This window comes from Macrotis lagotis, chromosome 8 (genome assembly GCF_037893015.1).
Source record: "Macrotis lagotis isolate mMagLag1 chromosome 8, bilby.v1.9.chrom.fasta, whole genome shotgun sequence".
In the NCBI taxonomy this organism is placed as follows: Eukaryota; Metazoa; Chordata; class Mammalia; order Peramelemorphia; family Peramelidae; genus Macrotis; species Macrotis lagotis.
In genome coordinates this window covers 3,932,693-3,956,316 of record NC_133665.1, presented here as the reverse complement: position 1 = coordinate 3,956,316, position 23,624 = coordinate 3,932,693, and the positions used below count along the sequence as shown (strand labels likewise).

The following is a 23,624-nucleotide window of genomic DNA, read 5'->3' as shown; positions in this document are numbered from 1 at the left end:
ACATTTTACCATTTTATGCTATGCCAGGTCTTAAGCTTACTCCTGGTTTGGAATAGCATCTTATCAGGTTGTCTGAGTAGACTGGAACCTGAAGGCCACTCAATACATGACTTATCCTGGAGCTTCAAGCTATCAGTTGAGCCTCAAGGGTAGGATGTTCTTGATTCCATAGTTCTTGTACTAAAGAGGTTATCTCTGGGTACTTCCACACTACCATCATTAATTCTGAACCTCAGGATTCCCTTCTGACCTGATACATTAGATCTAGATTAGGTTAGAGGGGCTCTCTGGGCACAGCCTAGCCTAGGACTGCCCCTCCAGTGTAATAACCAGACCACCTAGCTTTTGAAGGTGGGTGTCAGGGTGTCCCAAATTTGTGAACTAGATAATTTTAACTACCACCTCCTGTTGTACCCCGCAGTCACCTTTGGTTCACCAGTACTTTTTTTTCTTTTTTAGGTTTTTGCAAGGCAAACAGGGTTAAGTGGCTTGCCCAAGGCCACACAGCTAGGTAATTTTTAGTGTCTGAGACCAGATTTGAACTCAGGTACTCCTGACTACAGGGCCGGTGCTTTATCCACTATGCCACCTAGCCTCCCCATCACCAGTACTTTCTGTCAACTCCTGTCTAGTTTGCCATTCAGGAGAATGGTCCATCTTCAATAAACCACCACAGCTTCCTATTTGTTCAACTTCCTCATTCCTAGAGCCCTTGATTGCTTGTTTTGAATTGACAGCTTTGATTCCTTTACTCATTTTATTAATACCAGCTTTCATTCTTTTATCTCTCTCAAAGGACTAATTCCAGACCCCAACAGCTAAGAACATCTGATCTCTATCCTTTGGAATAGGGATCTGATCTCCCTTAGGATATGGCTTGTGATAGAGCAGCCCTTCATTCCATTTCCAAACCTTCCAAACTAAACTGAAAAAAAGTTTTAATACTCAAGAAGAGACTATATGACATGAGTTTGGGAATAGTGTGTCAGAATGTAATAAAAATTTCTCATTTTGCTTTCATAAATACTAAATATAGGGAATAAATGTTGACAAGTGAAATAAGTGTACATATGTTTGCAATACATGCTACCTTGGTGTAGTATATAGTGACAGACCCAAGTTTTACTCAGGTTCTATACTCAAGATTGGACCTCAGAGAAGGGCTGATAAAAGAATGAATACAGCTATAAAGATAAACCAAATGATATGTTACAAAAGAGCAACTATGTCAAGTACTGAACCAAAAGAACAAAACAATCTGTCCCCACTGGTCAAACTGATAGCTGAAAAACTAATAAAGCAGTGGCATATACTTAGAGGGGTCCTGGAACTAGCTCATACCAGCTTAATCAGTTTTTAAATTTTCAGTATGAGCTTTTACACCTTGAAAGTCAGCAAAGTCTATGGATCAGGGCTTGATTTTTTTTTTTGCAAGGCAATGAGGTTAAGTAGCTTGCCTAAGTCCACACAGCTAGGTAATTATTAAGTGTCTGAGGCCACATTTGAATTCAGATACTCTTGACTCCAGGGCCAGTGCTCTATCCACTGCACCACCTAGCTGCCCCAGAACTTGTTTTTGTGGCTTGTCTAGATTTAAGAAGGAAATGGGTAAAATAAGAATAAACTAAAAGTGCATTGTGAGTTTTCAGAGAGCTGGTAACACAATAGTGTGGCACTTAAAAACCTTGCAGAGTATGTCTTTGCTTGGTGGTACTTAGCCCAAGATGACAATTCCCTGCCCACTGACCTTGTCTTAATTTTCTTAACAAATAATATCTGGAACTGCTGTTGAACTTGGAACTAAAAGTTGATGTTCTGTTACTTTATTTGAGAAATATTTTAATATATTTGCTGCTATTAAAGGGGAAAAAGAGAAACATTGGAATTGAAAAACCAGAAACCTTTGAATACCAAGATAGTGGAATATTGGGCAATTCTCTGCTGACATCAAATGGAAGTATCGAGCTGAAGAGTTCCCTTGTCAGAGCTCAAGTCCTAAGGTAATCTAGAGGCCTACAGAAGTTGGTGGAGGTTATGGAAGGTCTAGGGAAGTCATAGTTTTTCAAGGCAGTCCAGGCCTATTCTTGGTCACAGTCAAAACTATAAGTCCTCTTCTTATTTTCTATTATCCTACTTGGAGACTAGATTAAATTCCCTGGAGTTTATTGGAATGCTAGCTGGGCCTTCTGCTGCTTCCTTAACTCCTGTACAATCAGGTGTATGGTTAGATATGAGGATATGAGATGAAAAGAATATTCAAATGTGATAAGCCATGGTTCAGGTTTTCTTACTTCCAGGAAACAAAGAGAAATCTAAGTGATAACTGAAGAATGACTCCTATAATTTGATGCTCTCATATCCTGGCAAGTGTCAAAGGCTTTGACATATTTCCTCATTTGTCTGATACTGAGCAAATGGGAAGGTGCATCCCATGCTATGGGAAAGCATGGCTTCCTTTGTCAATGAAGAAGTTTGACAGTTTCTTCATGGTCTAAGTGGTCAAATTGGAGGATTGCAATCTTTGCCAGGAGTCTTATCTAGTGCAGGGTGTGAGGCTGATTTGAAATTCTCACTCTATTCCTTCCATGAAGTCAACTCATTTGTTGTGCTGAGAAACTACTTTGAATCACTTCTTTGAGAGAAGTTGTGTGCATCGTGTTGGTGAATGCTCTTGAAGGTTAGGTAGACAGTTACATTCCACATTAGTTCTTCCAATTGCTGAGGAAAAGGGGACAAGAAACGATGATAAATGGCTTTGAAAAAGCAGAAAAAAATTATTCTGTGTTCCTGTTGGTTGAGGTCACTCTATATAAGAAGGGATCTTAGGATAATCTAGTCTAACCTCTCTCCTAATGTAAGGATTTCATACTGCTGAATGAAACCCTAAGGTGTTGTTCAAGGTTTCATTCTGGATATTTCTTTAGAATTAAAATATCCAAATCAATAAGATTCCTTCACATAGGTGCCTTCATGTTTCAGCTTCTGCTTCTCCAGCTCACCCCCAGACTGCATGCAGAATGAGGATGAAAAGGAGAACAGTACAGCCTTTCTTTTCTAATGTTTCTAAGAGGTGCTTCAGCTTTCATTTAAGTGCTCTCCACCCCCCCACCCTCCCACATCTTCAAAATGAAGGATCATTTTTCTGTATCACTATTTCCTGCCAATTTTTTCTTCAAGTTCTCAATTATTACTTCACATTAGTGAATCCTGTACCTGATTTGGAAACAAAACCTGCATCTGTTCATGTCGCAAAGTTGGTTTTAGAATGTCTAGATTGACATATCTATGTCTTAACTGAAGTAGAAGAAATATGCAGAAAACAAATTTCAAACTATTCCTAGTTCCTAAAGGATCTACACATTTAATTCATGTGTTAAATTAGACACATAAAATAAGCAGAAGGTAAAGTAAAACTTGATGTACAAGTAGATAATGACTGTGAAAGAAGACTGCAGGACTTTTCCTCTGCCCATGGAAAGGAGGCAGGACTAGCCTTCAGGGTGGGCAGAGTAGTGGTAACTTCCCCCTCCTTACCAACTCCTCTCCGATTTCTCCCCTCCCCCCTCCCAACTCACTCACATCACAAGGTTTTGGTCTACCAAGAGTTGTGAACATCAAATGACAAATTAGGTATATAGTGTTTTCTGAGGCAATAAAGTGTATTTGAAATAGATTGTATTCTTTTAAATCTTATCTCTTCTACCAGATTGCAAGCTCCATATGAATAGAGAAAGGCTCCCAATTCATTCATCTTTATATCCCCTTCGTGGCTTTTACTGGAAGCCTTCCCCAATACCTTTCAATATTGATCAAATGGGACTTGGCCATTCAAAAGTGAGAAAACCAGAGGAATTTTGAGGCTAATAAACCCCAAGATATCAGGCCTGGTGTGTAGATCAAAATTTACATTACTATGGGAGATAAGGAAGGGATGCAGAACAGTTATTGACCTTTGGCAGAGGGAATTTCTTACAGAAATGGTGAGTTCAGAGGTCTGAGGGGAGGAATAAAGGTCCCAAACTTTGGAATCTGGATAGATGTCCTCTGGACAAGGTCACACTATATTTGGAATTCTGTTCTAATATACTAAGTCTACCCTCAGACCAAACCAAAACACAGGAGGCAATACTTATTCTTTGAGCTAAAAATGTCTATTAACAAATAAACATACAAATAAACATACTCTTACAGGAGGTAAGAGTTGATCATTGTGATCCCTAGGTCTCTTTCTATATAAGTACTTAAAAAGAAAAGAGAGACAGAGACTATGTCTCAGATCCTGTTTCTATTTGAAAGATGTTTAACACAATCCTTTTAGAAAATAAAAAAGAGGGAGCAGAGTAAGATATATCCTCAAATGAAAAGAACATCAGATCTATCTTCACCTTCCTGTAGCTTTCTTATTTCAGGCTAATAAACGGAGAATAAATATTTATTAAATCTATATTATGTGCAAGGCATTCTATAAGTCCTGGGAGAGATTAAAAATAGTTTATAATCAAATGGAAGAAATGCTATTCACAAAGGCCTGAAACTCTGGTTTTAAGTTATAGAGAACTCAAGGATGAAGAAATTCCCTCTATCAATATATACAAACATCTTGTTAACTGATATCTAGTTTAAGAGATTTGCCCCAGGACACATAGCCAGCATTGGTCAGAAGCAGGATCTGAAGCTAAGCCTTCCTGATTTGGAAGAGACAAATTCTCTATCCATTATACCATCTGTCTCTCCAGCAATGCACAATCCTCTTTCAAAGGCAAATTGGGGGGGGGGGTGCGGCTAGGTGGCGGCTAGGTGGCTCAGTGGATAAAGTACCGACCCTGGAGTCAGAAGTACCTGGGTTCAAATCCCATCTCAGACACTTAATAATTACCTAGCTGTGTGGCCTTAGGCAAGCTACTTTAACCCCATTTGCCTTGCAATAACCTAAAAAAAAAAAAGGCAAAAGGGATAAGAGGAAAGGAAGAATTTGTCAACTGTGAGTTTTAATCTGTTAGAATAGAGTTTCTGTGAGGCTACATTTAACCAAGTCAATTTGAGAGAACTCCCTTGATAGTAAACAGAATAGACTGGTTGTCTTCATCCATCAAAAGCCACTCAGGCTGTGCTTTTCCTGAAGTAGAGGGCACAACTCCTGATAGTCAAGGTTATTTAAGGAAGACCATGGGCCTCCAACTTGGGGTAGCTTTGAGTGTAACTTTCTAGCTAGACCCCTCCCACCCCAGCCTTCTTGATTTAGAGAAATATCAGTAAATGAATGGAGAGATCACAGGTCCAGGTAGGATGAATCAGGAAAGCTTAATATAATAGATATTTCCTCAGTCCAGTTCAGAAGGAATGAAAGAATATCCACAGATAGAGAAATTGGAGAAAGGGGAAATAGTCTATTCCAAATAGGGGAGACAGGGTGGCCAAAGGAGGATGAAGAAGGGAAATAGTTAACAGTGAGTAGCCCAGTTTGACTGGAATATAGAGTACAAGAAGGAGAATAGTGTCAAGGAGGTTACAAGGGAAGGTTAAAGCCAGATTACTGAAGGCCTTAAATGCTAGGAAAAAACAGACAGACACACATACACATTTTATGTAATGGGGAGTCACTAAGGGTTTATGAATAGTAGTTATATGACTGGAACAATAAATTAAGAAGATTAAAGGGCAAAAGTGGAATGATGAATTGGAGTGAGATTGGAGGTGAAACCTAGTAAGCAGGCTATAATCCAAATGATGATGACCTGGATTTAGAATGGTCCCAGTGGGAGTATTGAAGAGATGTGAGATCTGTTATTACATAGAAACTACAGAGCTTAGTAACTGATTTAGAAGTAGAGACTCTTTGCTTTGCATCTCCCAGTCACAATCCATCTCCAATACCCCAGTGGGCTCCTTGCAGACATCATCTTGCAATTATACACTACTAAAAGAAATTAAAAAATTAAAAAAAATTATAACTACTACTTTCCCCATCCTCTGATCATCTAAATACCTGGGTTGATTATTCTATCTCTGCCTCAGCAAATGGTCTTTTTTATCCATCTCCTTCGATTCTCAGCTTCCCCAACTCCGGCAGCTTCTAACTCTGCTTTTCCTACTCAATGCTGCAGTGGTGACCAATGCATGGCTCCCAGACTGGCCTCTACCCAGAGATCATGTTCACCAAAGGAACTGGATATGGTTGTTTTAGGCTACACAACAACCACAACATACTGGTGGACACTGGAACCAAACTTCTTTTGACTGGGCCTGAGGTAGAATGCCCCCCTTTACAACCTACAGGTCTAGCTCTTGCAGGTTCTCTCTCACTTTGGCACTGGGAGAGGAATGAGTTTACTTACCTCTTCTCTCTCCACCTTTGGTGTATGCTTGAGGAGAAAATTGATTCTTCTTTCGCTGTGGGAATGCTGCATACCTATGTCTAACCACCAGATGGACTTGATCCCTGTCTACCTCTTGCCCCCTACTGAGGGAGCCCCTAACAATCAGTCCCTTCCTCAAGACACATGCAAGGAACCAAAGGCCTCCCACACTCACTCCTTTCTTCCTGGTGTGGGCATAGGAGTAGGAAGCATCACAACTTCTATTACTTTCAGCAGCTATCACATGACCTTCAGGAAAGTCTCGATGATAGAGCCAGAAGCCTCCTACAAATTCAAGATCAAGTGGATTTCCCAGCTGCTGTAACCTTTCAAACCAGAAGGGGCCAGGACTACTGACAGCAGAGAAGCATGGCCTCTGTTGTTCCTAGATAAAGAATGCTGCTTCTATGTTAAATCAATTTGGATCAGTCTGGCTGATGGAGACTCAGACATTAGGGAAACATCAGCAGACACATGGCCCAGTTGGTTTCAGTCTTCCCATGTTCCCCTCTTGGCTCCTTCCCTTATTAACTCCCCTAATCATGGTCTCATTGGCCCTCTTAGGTCCTCCTTTGCTTCAGATGCTTAATGTCCTTCATCCACAAAACAGTGAACACTGCAGCATCCCAGATGGCCAAATCCATGATGCTACTTCGGACCCAATGATGTACCTGATGACAGCATTGCCCCCACTCAGTTAGAAGTAAGCCAGAAGAACTGACCTCCAGTCCCAATTCCCTTAGTAAAATTAAAACGAAAAGGCTAGAATGTTGGATCCAGGCCGAGTTTCACTGTTGCCCAGTAAAGCCCCATTGATTACTCTTTCCTAAGGACGTGAACCCTAACCTCCTTAGAAACTCCAAACAACACATAACCTCACCTTGGTGAACCCCAATGAAACACATGGCGAACCCCCAAACAAAACATATCCTCCATCCTCTCATCCTCCATGGAGATGCCAATAGCTCCTAGTTCCTATAGAAACCATACCACCCTGCCTCCTATATCCCCATACCCTATAAAAAGACTTACTCTCCCCACTACCTATTGCTGGGGACTGCTTGGAGCCAGCAGGCCACTGTACCTTCTTTAAATAAATAGCTTTGTATTCATTTCCATTTATGGGGTGCCATCTTCCTTTTTTTACCCAGGGTTCACTTTTTGAGAGAGGATATGATGAATTTAGAAGAATCAAAGATGATTTTCAGGTTTCAGACCTGGGAGTCTGGGACAATAGTGTCATAATCAAAAGAAAGAAGTAAGAGAAGAGAATTAGAGGGGAAGAGGAGGATAAGTTCAGACATAGATATGTGGTGTTTAAGGTGCTGGTGGTAGGACATCCAGGTATTCAGCAGATGGTTAGAAATATGAAAATTAAATCTCTGAGTGGGAGGGGGAAACTATGGAAATAGTTATAAGTGACTCAAATTAACAGTTGACATTTATATAGTACATTAAGGTATGCAGAGCATTTTATATAAATTACCTTATTTGATCTTCCCAACCATCCCTCTTGCAGTTAAGTACTGCAAATATCATCTCTGCTTTACAAATAAGGAAATAAAGCAGGTGTGTCCAACCTGGAGTACTATCTGCATTTGTTGCTGAGCTCAATGATGGTATGGACTGCTTTGCATTCATGAAAGGGTATTGAATTCTGTATGAAGTCCTTGATGGGGGTTTTTGTGGCCCAGAAGAGCTAAAAGGGTAAACACCCTGAAACAGAGGCTCATTAGAAGTTGGAGTGGGGAAGCTAGGTGGCCAGTGCAAAAAGCACAGGCCTAGAGGTAGGAAGATTTCAATTCAAATTGGGCCTTGGGTACTTGGTAGCTATGTGATCCTTGAGAAGTCACTTAACCCTATTTGCCTCAATTTTTTGTAAAATGATCTGGAGAAGGAAATGACCAACTACTTTATTATCATGGGCAGAAAACCCCAAATGGGGTCACAATTTGAACAGTGATGATAATGACAACAAAAGTGGAGTGACTTGACTATATTCACAAGAGCTAGCAAGTGACAGGGATTGCATCTGAATCCAGGTCTCTGCTCATTCTGATTCTGGAATTCAAAATTCTTTCATTATTATAATACAAAGTCAAAGCAATATAGGAGGTTGCCAATGGAAAATGTCTATCTAGACAGTACTCACATTTAATATTTGATGAATAAATGGACTTTCAAAGTAAAGAGAGAAAAATGGCAACTGTAAGTCACCATTGGGTCCATACAGCATAATCTGACCTGGTATCATTTACTGATGACACTATATACTTCTGCCTATTGACTTTCTAGACCTACTATCTTCTAATGTCTTTTATGTCATCAAAACTAAGTTGGGGGGTGGCTAGGTGGCACAGTGGATAGAGAACCAGCCCTGGAGTCAGGAGTTCCTGAGTTCAAATCCAGCCTCAGACACTTAATAATTGCCTAGCTGTGTGGCCTTGGGCAAGCTACTCAACCCCATTGCCTTGAAAAATCTAAAAAAAAAAAAACTAAGTTGGGTCAAGCTCATAGACTTTGAGAATAGTACTGTTTGTGATCATATGATTGCAGCAACATTTGCGAGCATCACTAATAAAGAGTCCCAGAACTACAGCATGCCCAAGAGAGTCTAGGATTATACTTTTCTTAAAGCAGTTATTGATCTCTAAAAGAGTATCTGGCTGCATGAGACACTTACCAGATAAGTTACTGTTGTCTGAGTGTCTGTGCTTCATATTATTTATAAAAATAGAGATAATAAGGGCAGCTAGGAGGCTTAGTTGTTAGAGTATTGGATCTGGAATCAAGGAAATCTGAGTTCGAATTTGGCTTCAAATGCTTGTAGCTGTCTGATCCTGGGCAAGTCACTTAATTCTGTTTGTCTCATTTTCTCCTCTGTAAAATGAGCTGGAGAAGGAAATGCAAACTATCCCAATATCTTTGACAAGAAAACCCCAAATGGGGTCACAGAAGTCAGCTGCAACTTAACCAATTCAACAACATTGTAAGAAAAAGAGTTTTGTTAATCTTAAAATGTCATATACCTGAATAATTATCACTAATGGATCACATATGGAAAACATGGCCTGAGTCTTATTACTCTATAGATGCTCATGAAAAACATAGACTAGAACTTAGGACTGGGTATCTAACAACTAGAATTCACACTATTGACCCAATTGTCAAATTACTTTACCTTGAGATTTTTCTGGTTTTATTCAAAGGAATTGCCATCACTACAGTTAATTTTTCTGAATCTGGATTCTTGTCTATGCCTTTTTGATTTTTCTCCTCTACCTCTGGCCTCCTGGTCCAGGGGAGGAAGGTATCCCAGTGGCATCACTGAAGTGTTCTGATGGGTCTCTCTTGTTATCCCTTGTTTTCTCCTGATTCCTGTCTTGAATATGTCTTCAAAAGTTTTAGCATCCTGAGTATCGTGACCATCTTGGGTATTCACTTTAGTTTTAGTGCCACATGACCGAGAGGTCTTCTGGAAAGCACGGATCTGTTGTAACAGGTAACTTTTCCCAGTTTGGTCCCTAGTGAGAAACAGAATCCAAGAAAAACAAGGACAAATAAAAAAAAGCATTCTGACATTTATTTCATGGTTAATAAGGCCAAACAATATATATGTATGTGTGTGTGTGTGTGTGTGTGTACATATATATATATATATACATATATATGTATATATATATATGAGGAAAATATAGTTGATAGTTCAATTTCAACAGCTTTTTCACATAAGGAAGCTCATTCAGGAGGGCTCATAGCAGCTACAACACTAGGAGAAATATCTTTCTAGTTTTTAATATTTAGAAAACTTTATTTGTGCTTATCTGATGAGCGCTCCCTGGGCAGTAAGGACTCTAATCATCAGCAAATTCCCTTCCACTGTTCAATGCAAATTTGTCAAGATAAGAGCAACCTCAGCTCATCCCTTTAGAGGTCCTCCAGCTTCCTGCCTCTCAGTCTTCCAAAGTGGTTACCTGACCAGTCATGTAGCAGGAGGATGAGTATACCCTAATAAGGCCATGTCTGTGAGGCTGGCTAATTCCCCATATTTTACCTTTAGTGCTATTCATCCCTTTAAGGATATCACAATGGGAAAATGCAATTTTCCACCAAAAGGGATGTTACCTTCAGATGTTAACAATCATTAACATCTCTGAGTGATGAAAGATCTGAAAGTAATTTTTGATAGGAGAGTAAGAGAGAGAGAATGAATAATTTTGCCATGATGCTAAAGCTAAAGGGCTGGGAGATGAAGAATAGAGTGCCAGTAATAGGAGCCAAGAGAATTCTGGGGGCACAGGAGACAAAGTTCTTCTATTTCATAATTTTAAAGTCATATTTCATAATTTTGCTTATGCTGGATCCTGGATTATAGGAGTTTAGAAACTTGATTAAAAGAAAACAAGCTGTGATTCTCAAGAAATTTACTGTAAGAATCCACAGATAAAAAAAACTGAATGAGTCTATTAAAGCTGTTGTTATAGCTACAAATTTGGGCAATTCTAATGTTTCTACTCATTTATTGGAAGCACATGACCTGGAGCTTCTTGATATAACAGAATGTTATTAATATGTATTTGTCTTTATATAGTATATTAAATAATGTGTTATTTGAGGGGTGGGATAAGCTACAATTTGGACATATCTGGCTAGATATGTTTGGGGCCTGTCACTGAAATACACAGCTGGTGAGTGTCTAAGGCCAGATTTGAATCCAGGAATACTGGTCTTCCTGGTTCTAGATCCAGCACCCGATCCATTGCTGTCCCCCACCCCCACCCCAGCCCAATGTCAAAGCATATGCAAAATGCTTTGTAAACCTTGAAGTGTTGTATAAATGAATGGGCATTTCCTCAGTCAAATTGTGACCTGGGAAAAACCTTAGCTTTAAAAGGCCAAGGTCTCCCACTACATCCAGGGCCATCTCTAGTCATCCTGATTTATATCTGGCTACTGGCAGATGGCTCTGGAGGAGAAAGTGAGATTGATGATTCAGCACAACAACCACTCATTCAAATCCAATTCATGTGCTTGTCATGGCATCATCTCCCTGATGTCATGGTTTTTTTCAAGAACGAAGGACAAGCATCAGAGGAAATATTAGACAGAGACCAAAAATTATTTTCTTCTATGATGGCCTTGCATATCCTGTGACTGTCTGATTTCCACTAAGTTGTTATCTAGATGAATATCTCCATTGTGGGCCACCTGGAAACTTATGAACTATCCCATGGAAAAGGAGTCCTGGAGTACTGAGACAGAAATGTCTCAGCTCCTTTGAGATGTAAACCCAATGAGATGGTGGGAATGACCTCAACCTTCTTTCCCTAACAGCATAAACAACATGTCCCACATGTGCTGCTCCCCTCCCCCCATATAAACCTGGCCTTTTCCTGGATGGCTGCTGATGCTATCAGCCCAGTTGTACTTGTAACTGTCCCTTTCTTTTTTCTCTTCATGCTTTTTCCTTTTATTGTTTATTCCCTGATGATGAAGGCTGCTGCTATTGCTGTCTTCTCTTTCCACTAACCACATTATGCTAATACATAATAAAATCTTTTTGTCCCTAAATACTTCTGGACAGAGTCTAATCTTTAGTGAATTTGTCACACATTCAAACCTGAAACTAAAGCACACCCAAAACATTTTTAAACTTCATCATCATGTACTACCAGTACATGCTATATCTTTTTTTTTACTGTTTCATTTACATTCTGTTGCCTTATAACTGTTCCCCAGGTAGTTGATGTATTTGACATATGTTATGTTCTGCCTTTCCCATTAGATTGTGAAGCTCCTAGAAGCAGGAATCATTTCCTCTACTTGCTTTATACTTCCAAAGTACTTTGTTCAGAAATGTTGACATATGCAGTATCCAGAAAATGCTAGTTCATTTATTAATTCAATCAATGAATAAATGAACAAAAGTAGAAATGATCAAGACAATTATGTAAAATTCAACAGCATAATAGCCTAGAATCAAGAATAACCCTTGGTAAAGATGTAAAATGTCATATATTCTTGAAATTAGTTGGAAAGTTGAGTTTTAACAGGGTATTTTTATGATAAGTATAATAAAACTGTTATGGAAATGGTTGTCAACCAAGAACTGCTGCCAAAAACATTAGAGGAAAAAAGAATCTTCACATTAGATTTCAGTTATTCTTAGAAGCTTACACAAATGAGCTTGAGTTTATTTGGGAATTTTATGTTACTGTTAGGAGGTGTACATTAGGTACTCCAGAGAGTCTTTATTTCTTTTAAAGGTCTTTGGAAGTGTTCCATCTTGACCAAAAAAGAGGAGAACACAATATGAACTCCAAAGGAATTAGAATCCTAAGCAGGCATTCCTTTGAATGCTAGATAAACAACATCTTTACTTTGAAACACAAGTAACATTTATGCATTAGAAGATAACTATTCAATTCAAATATCCTTAGCAAAAACCTTGCCAAAAAGATGTTACAGCAGGAAAGAGATAGCTTGATTTTCTATTGCCAGATTGATGCTAATGTTTAAAAAAAAATCACTAATAGAAAAAGAAAAATGAAGCCCCAAGATGCCATTCTTGTAATGGTTCATATCATGTTCCCAGAGATGACCCTTTTTCTACCTTGAGCTTTGAGAAATTCTCTTCCTGGGTCCTTTAGCATCTCTCACATCTGGAGTCTCCTCACTTTCAGTGGAGCTACTATCACCAGAGCTAGAAAGAAATGAAACATTAATTCTATCATCTTATAGCATTGCTGGAACTAATTTTTTTTTAGGTTTTTTTGCAAGGCAAATGGGGTTAAGTGGCTTGCCCAAGGCCACACAGTTAGGTAATTATTAAGTGTCTGACACCAGATTTGAACCCAGGTGCTACTGACTCCAGGGCCGGTGCTTTATCCACTGCACCACCTAACCACCCCAGGGCTGGGACTTCTTAATGAATGAGTTAATACCTTCAACATTCTGCAAGTGTATTCATCTGTGCTCTTGGTGAGGTGGGGAAGGGGGTGCAGCACAGGTATAAAAAGCCTTTAAGTGGACAGACACATTTGGATCAAAAAGTGAACTGAATTGGAGTTACCTCTTGGGGTAGGGAGTTCAGCAATCTGAGCTTCTAGACAACTGTACATGTATGAATATATATTTGGAATCCTGAATTGAATTAACTTATATTTCAAGTTGAAGTGATTTTTCAGTCTATCCATGTTCTTTCTCACTAAAATGAAACTGCTTATTTCAGTCCCTACTCTTTTTGTAAATTATGCTTATTGGTTTGATCTAGGTTTGTTTTTTTTAATGAAAACTATTCAATTTAAATTCTATAGAATCTGTCTTTTTTTTTGTTTTATTTAGGGTTGTTTTTTTTTTTTGCAAGGCAAATGGGTTTAAGTAGTTTGCCCAAGGCCACACAGTCAGGTAATTATTAAGTGTTTGAGGCCAGATTTGAACCCAGATCCTCCTGACTCCAGGGTCAGTGTTCTATTCACTGTGCCACCTAGCTGCCCGCCCCCAATCCACCTTTTTCGACATGGATTTTGTTTTTGTACTTGTACCAGATCCTATGTTGTCCTTTTCTTCTTTCCTCCCTCTAGGTAACTCTCATAGCAATCAGGATGGCTCAATTTGCTCTCTTTTCAGATGGAAATAGGTAAGGGAGTTCAATTATGTTTTATTTTACAAAATTACTTTTTGGACAGTTTCACTGATATGATTTTGAATTTTTGGAAGGAGAAATTTACTTTTCTAAAATTTTTAAAAGAAGAAATAATCTTCAAATGAAAAAGTATATGATTGTTGAGACTTAAGACATAAAATATAAGAAAGGTTATTTTAAAAGTCTAAATATTCCAGAATACATAAAAAAGAAATTATAAGAATAAGTGGAAGGAACATCTATTATTACAAATAGTAGAAAGCCAAAATTAGTTTCTTAAGATATATCTGGAACTGGAAGTGAGACTATATGGGGCCATTCCAAAAGATCAAACCTATTCCAAAGATTTATAAATCTATAACCTAAAATCTATTCTTTGACAAGAATAATACCTTTGAATTTTGGTGGGTTTTGATTTATGATGATAGACATTTTAAGAGCTAGGTCTTCATTACCTCTCTAAAAGGTGAGGAAACAGAACCACAGAGGGGGAAGTCATATGTAGACATTGGACATGGAAAAGCATTCTTCCCTTTTCACTATAATTATATCACACTAAACTCTTATTTATTCCTTTTGCTTTTTAGGTTTTTGCAAGGCAAATGGGGTTAAGTGGCTTGCCCAAGGCCACACAGCTAGGTAATTATGAAGTGTCTGAGACTGGATTTGAACCCAGGTACTCCTGACTCCAGGGCCTGTGCTTTATCCACTGCGCCACCTAGCCACCCCTCCTTTTGCATTTTTAAAAAAAATTAATTTTTATATTTGTTCCCATTTCATAATCCTACTTCTCATATTCTTTTTTCATTTAAATGAGGGTCAGAACCCCTGAGTTTCAATCTGGCTTATTACTTTAACATTTTTGTACTTGCATCCTTCATGATTAGTCAATATAAAATATATTTAAGTAATTTAGTAAATAATGCTTGCTGATTGAGTGAAAAGCAAGTGACCTTGGTCTAGTCATAGCTTCTTTGGGTCTCACTTTATCTGTTAAAAGAGAGGGAGGAAGAAGGGAAGAGACAGAGAAAAAAGAGACATAGACAGAGAGAGTTGGACTAGAGCATCTTTAAAGTTCCTTCCAAATCTAAGTACCATAGTCCTAAAATATAAAAGTTTATTTTATTTTTTGTGGTTTTGGTTGTTGTGGGCCAATGAGTTTAAGTGCCCAAGGTCATACAGCTAGTAGTTATCAGGTGTCTGAGGTTGGATTTGAACTCAGGTCCTCCTGACTTCAGGGCTGGTGCTCTATCCACTGCATCAACTAACTGCACCCTAAAATATGATTGTTAAAAGTTGTAGTTTCATGAAATTAAACTGTACATTCTTGGTAGACACTGTCTTCAGTCTGTGTCTTGTGTTCCCTTCAGTCTGTAAAAAATAATGAATTCAATGATTTGGATTCTCACAGTCTTTCTCCTAAAGAGTTCAAAGCTTCTTTTTAATTTATTATTCCATTTGTTTCAAAGGACAATTACACCCTATTTTATACTTTCAATATTCCATATATTAAGGTTGTTGTTTTGTCCAGCTTTTCATGACCTCATTTGGAGTTTTCTTGGCAGAGATACTGCAGTGATTTTCCATTTCCTTCTCTAGATCATTTTACAGATGAGGAAACTGAGGCAATTAGGGTTAAGGGGCTTGCTGGAAGTCACAAAGTTAATGACTGAACTCAGATATGAACTCTGGAAGATGAGTCTTCCTCACTTCAGGCTAGCAATTTATGCACTTGGCCATCTAGCTCCTAGATTAAATTATCCCATCCAAATTCATGCACTGTGTCTGTTTTAGCTATGAGACTAGTAATGATTGTGTTATCTTATAATCCTGTGACTCCTTCTCTGGGCTTTCTATCTCCTAGTGAAGAAAGAAATGTGTAATGAGCTCTTAAAAATGTGGATTGATGTTGACTGAGACTAGGTTTCCAAACTCACAGCTCTCAGTCCTGTGTTCTCATTCTGAACAAAATCATTGTAACTAACTCCACAGACTCTCTATTTAATAATTTGAAATTTTTCTTGTTTCCAAAATCATCTTTCTCCCTCTCCCCACCTACCTTTGGGAAATATTCATCCCACAAGGAAGAAATCCCTTCAAACTGAGAGCAATTAAAAGTTAAGGTTATATTTTCTGTGCTGTCCTTACCTGAATTTTTCCTCTTTTTTCTGGAATCTGTATTCTGAGCTAGGTACTGATGTCTTCAGCTTAGGTTGCCTGAGGTCAATGAAAACTGTGGGAGGCTCTATTACTTTCTGCAGCTCTGTGTTTCTAGCCACATCTAAGCTCTGCCCTCGCGTTAGGCATGGCATACACCTGGAACTTCTGTGAAGACAAAGGAATGTTTCCTAAAACATTTGCCCAGAGGTCATCATCCTGGAATCAAAGTGATATAAATTCAGGAAATTGAATACAAGGTGGGGAACTCTAGTCAAAATTTTACATCCATCCTCCTTTCACTTCAGATATGGCTTCCAAACACTTTAATAGGACAAACAGTTGTATACAGTCATTATCTTATATAATCACTAAAGAACACCCAAATGAAGTCCTAATTAGCAATATTTTAAAATTTAAATATTTCTATGTAGAAGAATTAAAACACTGTTTTGTAAGATTTGGGGAAAATTTATAAGAGATTTTTTTTAAAACTCAAATCCCAGGATTATAGTGAAGCAGAAATTCAGATGGGGGTCTCTCACTCCTGAGAACTAGCTCATGATCTTTCTTAGAGACCCTTGTACTTATAAGGTCTGAGAGGATATCCAGAGTATTTGAACATAGGAAGAAGGGACCAGATACTGTCCTAGAATCCTGGTTTAATCATGATTAGCTAACTTTTCAGATGTCTTAGGAAAGAAGGATTGGACTTATATTGCAAAAATTTTACAGCAGTTCTTTTTGTGGTGGTACTTGGTGGTACTAGTGGTACCTATCAATAGCAGGTAACCACCAATTGGGGACTATGGCTTGTAAATGTAATGGATTATTATTATGTTGAAAGAAAAAAATGAAGGCAATAGTTTCAGAGAAATCTGGAAAAACTTGCATGAATTGATACAGAGAGTTAAGTGAAAAGAACCAGGAGAACAATTTATACAATGACAACAATATTGTGAAGGAAACTAAATATACCTCTCATACTAAATGAAGTATACTTGGAAGAGTTGATGAACTAAATATGAAGAATGACCCATTCATTTTCAGACACAACCATTATAACAGAAACTTCTTTTGTTTGACTACACTTTTGTTACAAAAAAGGGGTTTAATTTAATATTTTTAAGGGAGAGGAAGAATTGAGGAAAAGAGTAATTGTGAAAATAGTGATGGTGATGCCCAAAATGTCACAAGGGAGGAAAGAAAGGGATATCAATGAACTATTCAAAGGAACAACATTGAACCATAGCAAAAGGAGACCAGGCAAGCAGGGTAATGCTAGCACTACCATATTAAATTTAATATTACATTAAAAGGTACAACTGTTTGTAGTAAATTTACAGGTTCATAGTCAGCCTCTATTTACCTTTGTGTTAGAAAATATTTGAGTTTGTTAATGATTTTCTAATTCTTAATGAAAAAATATTAAATTAATAAAGCATTTACCAGGGGTGGCTAGGTGGTGCAGTGGATAGAGCACTGGCCCTGGAGTCAGGAGTACCTGAGTTCGAATTTGACCTCAGAAACTTAATAATTACCTAGCTGTGTAGCCTTGGGCAAGCCACTTAACCCCATTGCCTTGCAAAAAAAAAAAACACCTAAAAAAAAATAAAGCATTTACCTTGAAGGGAGGGCTAAGGATAAGGACTAGACCTCTCATTTCATGGGTACAAGGAACTCCTGTGTGAGGAAATTCCTTTTACAAATGCAACTTCTCTGAAACTTTAGAGTCCTGGAGAGTTTCCTAGTTTCTTTAGGTTGAGGGATTTATTTGCACAGGGTAAATGCCAGTGGTACCTTATGAACCCAGATCCACCTGAATTTGAGATCAGTTCTCTAGCCACCTTATCACAGTCCCTGTAAGAGGAGCACACACCAAAAACATACAAACAAAATACAATGGCAACAGCAACAACAAAATAATCATTGGTGACCTTAGAGAAAGTATTTAGCAGAGTGATAGGGTCAGAAATCAGACAGCAAGCGGTTTAAGGAGTAAATGAGTGGTAAAGAAGTTGAAGCAGTAAGTACATATGACCATTTTCAGAGTTAAGAGTTTCTTAGTGAAAAAGAGGTTATAGGATGAAAGGTTGAATAAATCACAGGGTCACCAATCAAACTACCAAAGAATTATAGAATTAAGAAAAATGTAACAAAATTCACCTAGAAAAAATAAAAAGCCAAGACTATCAAGGGAATAAATGAAAAAAATCAAGATAACTGCCTAGAAAGTTCTAAATATCAAACTATATTACAAATCAATAATCATGAAAATAACCTGGTATTGATTAAGAAAAAAGACGGTAGATCAGTGGAATAGGCTGGGTATACAATACACTATAGTAATCTCATGTTTGATAAACTCAAAGATTTGAACATTTGGGTTAAGAACTCATGTCTGACAAAAACTGCTGGGAACATTGGAAAAGTAGTTTGGCAGAAATTAGGCATAGATCAATACATCCCAATGAATACCAAAACAAAGTCAAAATGGGTACATGATTTATTCATATAGGGTGATATCGAAGAAGGGAAGAAATGGGGTTCAGGAAAGATTTTTAAAGATTGGTTTTAATTCACAGATTATTCAAACAGTTTACAAGTTACTACAAAAAAACTTGACAGTTTAAGTTTGGAGAAGCAGCAAGAGAGTGAATTACTTAAAGGACAGACTGATAAGTAGAAATTGAGGTTAAAAAAGCTAAAGTGCTTAAAAATAAAAAGGAAAGAAAAGAATCATAGATCAACACACATCTTGGGTCATGGAGCTGGGGCCATATTGGCAGTCATAAGTGGTGAAAGGAGTAGTAAAATTAAAAAGAAAAAAAGGGAAAAGAGAAGAAACTTAAGAGGAGAAAAGAGAAGCAGGGAGAGGAGAGGAGAAGAGAGGAGATGAGTGGTTGCCCACCGGGAGGGAAAGGGAGGGAGAGAGGGAGAGAGGGAGAGAGGGAGAGAAGAGAATGTACGGGGGAGAGGGAGAGGGGGAGAGAGAGAGAGAGAGAGAGAGAATGAGAGAGAGAGAGAGAGAGAGAGAGAGAGAGAGAGAGAGAGAGAGAGAGAGAGAGAAACGAGAATGAACTGGACACTCAAACATTTTTCTGGCACAAGGATGGTGCTTGAGGAGTGGTTTAGCACCTGGTTCCAGGTATTCTCCAATGCATATGCCACACTATCATAAGCAAATTAAGGGAACATGGAAAAAATAATCCATTAGATCTATGAATAAGGAAAAAATTTATGACTAAACAAGCAATAGAGGGAATTATGAGAAGTAAAATGGGTAATTTTCATTATATGAAATTTAAAAGTTTTTATATAAAATATAGCTAAAATTAGGAGAAGAGCAGGAAATGGGGGAAAATTTACAGCAAGTTTCTTTAATAAAGAGAATTTCTTATATATATATATGGAACTTAAACAAATTTATAAAAAAGGGGTCATTTTTCAATTGATAAAGTGAAAGGATATAAATAAGCAGTTTTCAGAAGAAGAAATTAAAACAATCAGTAGTCACATGAAAAAATGATCTAAATCCCTACTGATTATAGAAAAAAGAAAATTAAAATAACTCTGAGGCACCACTTCACATTTATCAAATTAAATGTAGCCATTCCAGGCAAAAACCAGAGACTTGTTCTATTTGTAAGAATTTTTCAGAGAAAGAAACAGTGATGAGAGGAAATGGATACATAGTCCAATAAACTTAAGCTCTTTTCCTCAACAACTTCTAGCTATTGAAAAGAATTCTAACCATACAAAGTCCATGTTTATCTGTTACAACTGGAGTAGTGTTCTCTGTCTACCCATACTAACTGGCAGTTATGTGAATTTTGACAACCAGTAGATGCCCTCTTTTTTTTTCCATGCCATTTGTCTGCTTTAGCTGCATACTGGCTTATGAAATTTGTCTTTGAATGATTTGCTTGGATGGTCCTTTCTGATATTTCATAATATCTGCAAATGGGAAGAAGATAACCCTCCCAAATAACAAGTGATCTAAAGATTCACTTGAATTCAAATCAAATCAGGGAACATGTATTAAGCTATAATAACTTAATGGATTAGCCACTGAACTCCCCAAAGTAGGAGTTGTGGGCTTGAGTCCTACCCAGGAATCAGATTACAAATTTCACTAATGCTTTATTTTAAGAAGCATTAGGACTTTAGAACAGTGGATGTGAGAGCAGTTAGACCTGGGCCTGAGTACCTTCTCTGAAAGCCTGAGGTACTTCAATTTACCTAACCCCTCTGAGTTGAGCATCATTTTACTCATGAGATTAGATTTTCTTTGACCTTAGAATATAATATTAGCTGAAAAAGGAAATCATCTAGTCTAATTTAGTAGGAGTAGAAAACAAATACTTCCTAAAACAATAAAAGATTTTCAAAAGAGAAATGGTTGCCTTGGACAGTAGTGGACTCCTCCACTAGAAGTCTCAGAGGTTGAATAATGGCTTGTTAGGTATGAGATTGTGTAAATAAAATGAAAAATATTTGTAGACATGGAATTTATCCTCTAAGATTTACCATTTACTTATAAGCAGTGGTTTGCATTAGTTTGGTAGAACCAATTGCTAATTTTATGTTGAATTTGGCAAACTGGTTGTTAAAATGGCACTTATAAACAGGGTTCTCTCTAGGGTGGGCCCCTGGGCAGCCTCCCAATGCAGAAATCACAAATTTCTGCACAAAGCACCTGTAGTAATGTTCATTCCATTCATAGATGAAAAAAAAAGACAGACCTATGCTTGTAATATTTACTTATTCATTTCTTAAAATTCATTATATCTTTGATGAAATACCACATTTTAATTCTCTCATTTTTGTTACTTCAGTAAACAAACATAAAATATAAAGAGAAAAAGTGCCAAACAACAGGGGGTGACAGTGTCATTTGTTCCCACTTTGTGTTAATGCCCCAAATTGCCCCAAAATATTATGAGAAGCTGGGACACAATGAACCAATAGAAATATAGATTTCAAGAGTTGAGATATCACCCATTTTGGAAGTCATGGAAATAGAAGAAAAAAAGAGAGTTAGAATAGGTAGAATGAGTTTCGGTTCTATATATGTTCCAACATTGACTGCTATGGCCGTGTGGCTATTTTTGCTCCATAAGAATGTTTGCTTACTGTGAGTAATATAACACAATCTAGTTTTGTGTTTTATTGTTTTTTATTGTTCTTATTTGAGAATTAAATGCACAAAATATTAAACAACCTTTTGGTATATCATTTTGTATACTTAAAACTGTCATTTAAGGCAGAGAACTGGTTGCTAATTTATTTGAATTCCACCATTGCCTATAGGGCAAGGCAATTTTGTTAATGACCACCCCAGCAGAGGGAGAACAGAATCTTTACACATAAACTAGAATTTATTAGGATATACAATTGCTTGTCCTTATACATTGATATCTTGTTTAAAGGAGGATGTGTAATTATCTCTCTTTCCTGGAGTAAAGTATAACAAGGGCAGGACAAATTTTTGGACTTTCTAATCTTTTGTCTTCCTGAGATTATAATTAATATATGGAGAGAGAACATTTCATTCCTTACAATAGGAAGAGAATCAGTCTTTACCAGGAATGTAAGTCTGAAAACTTACATTTTCCCATTTTGATCAAGACTGATGTCACTATATCAACCACAGATCAATTAATGAAATGAGTAGGAAAAAAAAATGAGGACCATCTTGGAGGGAGAAATTGTATATCTTTGAGACCTAGGGTTGCTAGGAGATAGGTAAGCAACATAAGATCTAGGAGAAGGCACAAAGATGGACAGCTCAAGTTACAAAGCTCAAAAGGGGGTAGTCCCCTTTGATTAAATAACCTGTACAAATAAAAGCACAAAAAGGAAAAGATAAATAAAATTTGGATCTATTTCATTTTCTTCTAGAGACATCTGATGTACTTCTGTATCTCTGGGTTCTGTCAAGGACCAGATTTTTTTATGTCAAATTCAGGTTACTTGTAGATATCTTCCTTTTTTGGTAAAAGAAACATCTCAATACAAATTCTATCAGATCAAACTTAGGTTTCCATTATTAAAAAATGAAACTTGGAACTTCATAGATCATGGAAATTACAATTTGATTTCCCAATTGTCATCCTGTGAACTTGGTTACAAATAAATTTGAAACCAAATTTGAAAAGCAGACCAGTTTTATAAAAACAAGTTTTAATAACCTAGGTTTATAACTTGGCATTATTCATTTCCTTCATTTGGAGGATGTTGCTCCACTAAAAAAATTACTTCCCTAATACTAAGAATTCCACTACAAAAGTGAATTCATTAAAAATTTCCATTTCTTTCTTTAGTTCATTTTACAGATGAGGAAACTGAGGCAAGCAGTGTCAAATGATTTGTCAGGGTCACACTGCTAGTAACTATCTGAGGCCAAATTTGAACCTAGGTCTTCCTGACTAGGTCTAGAGTTCTATCACTGAGCTGCCCTCTAAATTGTCATATTAACTTTTTTTTATATTCCAAGCCCTACGAGCTTCCAATGTAGTTGCTGCTAAGTCCTGTGTGATCCTGACTGCAGCTCCATGGTATTTGAACTGTGTCCTTCTGGCTGCTTGTAATATTTTCTCTTTGACTTGGGAGTTCTGGAATTTGGCTATAATATTCCTAGGGGATGGTTTTTTGGGATCTCTTTCTTAGGGGGATCTGTGGATTCTCTTCATTTCTATTTTGCCCTCTGCTTCTAGAATATCAGGGCAATTTTCCTGTAGTAATTCTTTGAAAATGATGTCAAGGCTCTTTTCCTGATCATGACTTTCAGGTATTCCAATAATTTTCAAATTATCTTTCCTAAGTCTGTTTTCCATATCAGTTGTTTTTTCAATGAGATATTTCACATTTTCTTCTAATTTTTCATTTTTTTGGTTTTGAATGAGTCCCGATTTCTTGTAAATTCATCAGTCTGCCTGAGTTCTATTCTTTGTCTGAAGGATTTGTTCTCCTCAGAGAGTTTTCTCATCTCTTTTTCCATCTGGCCAATTTTGCTTTTTAAAGCATTCTTCTCAATAACTTTTTGAACTGTTTTATCCATTTGACCTAAGCTGGTTTGTAGCATGCTATTTTCTTCAGCATTTTTTTGGATTTCCTTGACTAGGCTGCTGACTTCATTTTCATGTGTTTCCTGCATCTCTCTCATTTCTTTCCCCAGTTTTTGTTCTAACTCCCTCATTTGATTTTCAAAGTCTTTTTTGAACTCTGTCATAGCCTGAGACCAATTTCTGTTTTTCTTGGAGTCTTTAGATGCAGGAGCTTGTGCTTCCTCATCTTCAGACTGAGTATTTTGATCCTTCTTGGGCTCATATGCAAAATATTTCTCAATGGTGTTCCTCTTTTTTTTCTGTTTGCTCATTTTCCCAGCCTAAGCCTGTTTTGGGGGTGCTTCCTGAGCTTTTGGGACACTCCCAGAAGGGTCTCAGTGTGTGAGGCTCTGTCCT

The 23,624-nt window shown here is 37.5% G+C and overlaps 1 protein-coding gene across 3 annotated transcripts in view; it reads right to left on the bottom strand.

The window, feature by feature from the left end:
* Nucleotides 1-1,788: 1,788 nt before the first annotated feature.
* Nucleotides 1,789-23,624, bottom strand: part of DNAAF8 (dynein axonemal assembly factor 8) — a 55,771-nt gene continuing 33,935 nt past the window's right edge. For all 3 annotated transcript variants that reach the window (XM_074196294.1, XM_074196296.1, XM_074196293.1), the window contains 4 exons: nucleotides 16,150-16,326; nucleotides 12,970-13,059; nucleotides 9,538-9,880; nucleotides 1,789-2,718 (listed from right to left, as the gene is read on the bottom strand). In XM_074196294.1, the coding sequence (XP_074052395.1) occupies nucleotides 9,556-9,880; nucleotides 12,970-13,059; nucleotides 16,150-16,326 (592 nt within the window). In that variant the 3' untranslated portion in view covers nucleotides 1,789-2,718; nucleotides 9,538-9,555. The remainder of the gene's footprint in view (nucleotides 2,719-9,537; nucleotides 9,881-12,969; nucleotides 13,060-16,149; nucleotides 16,327-23,624) is intronic.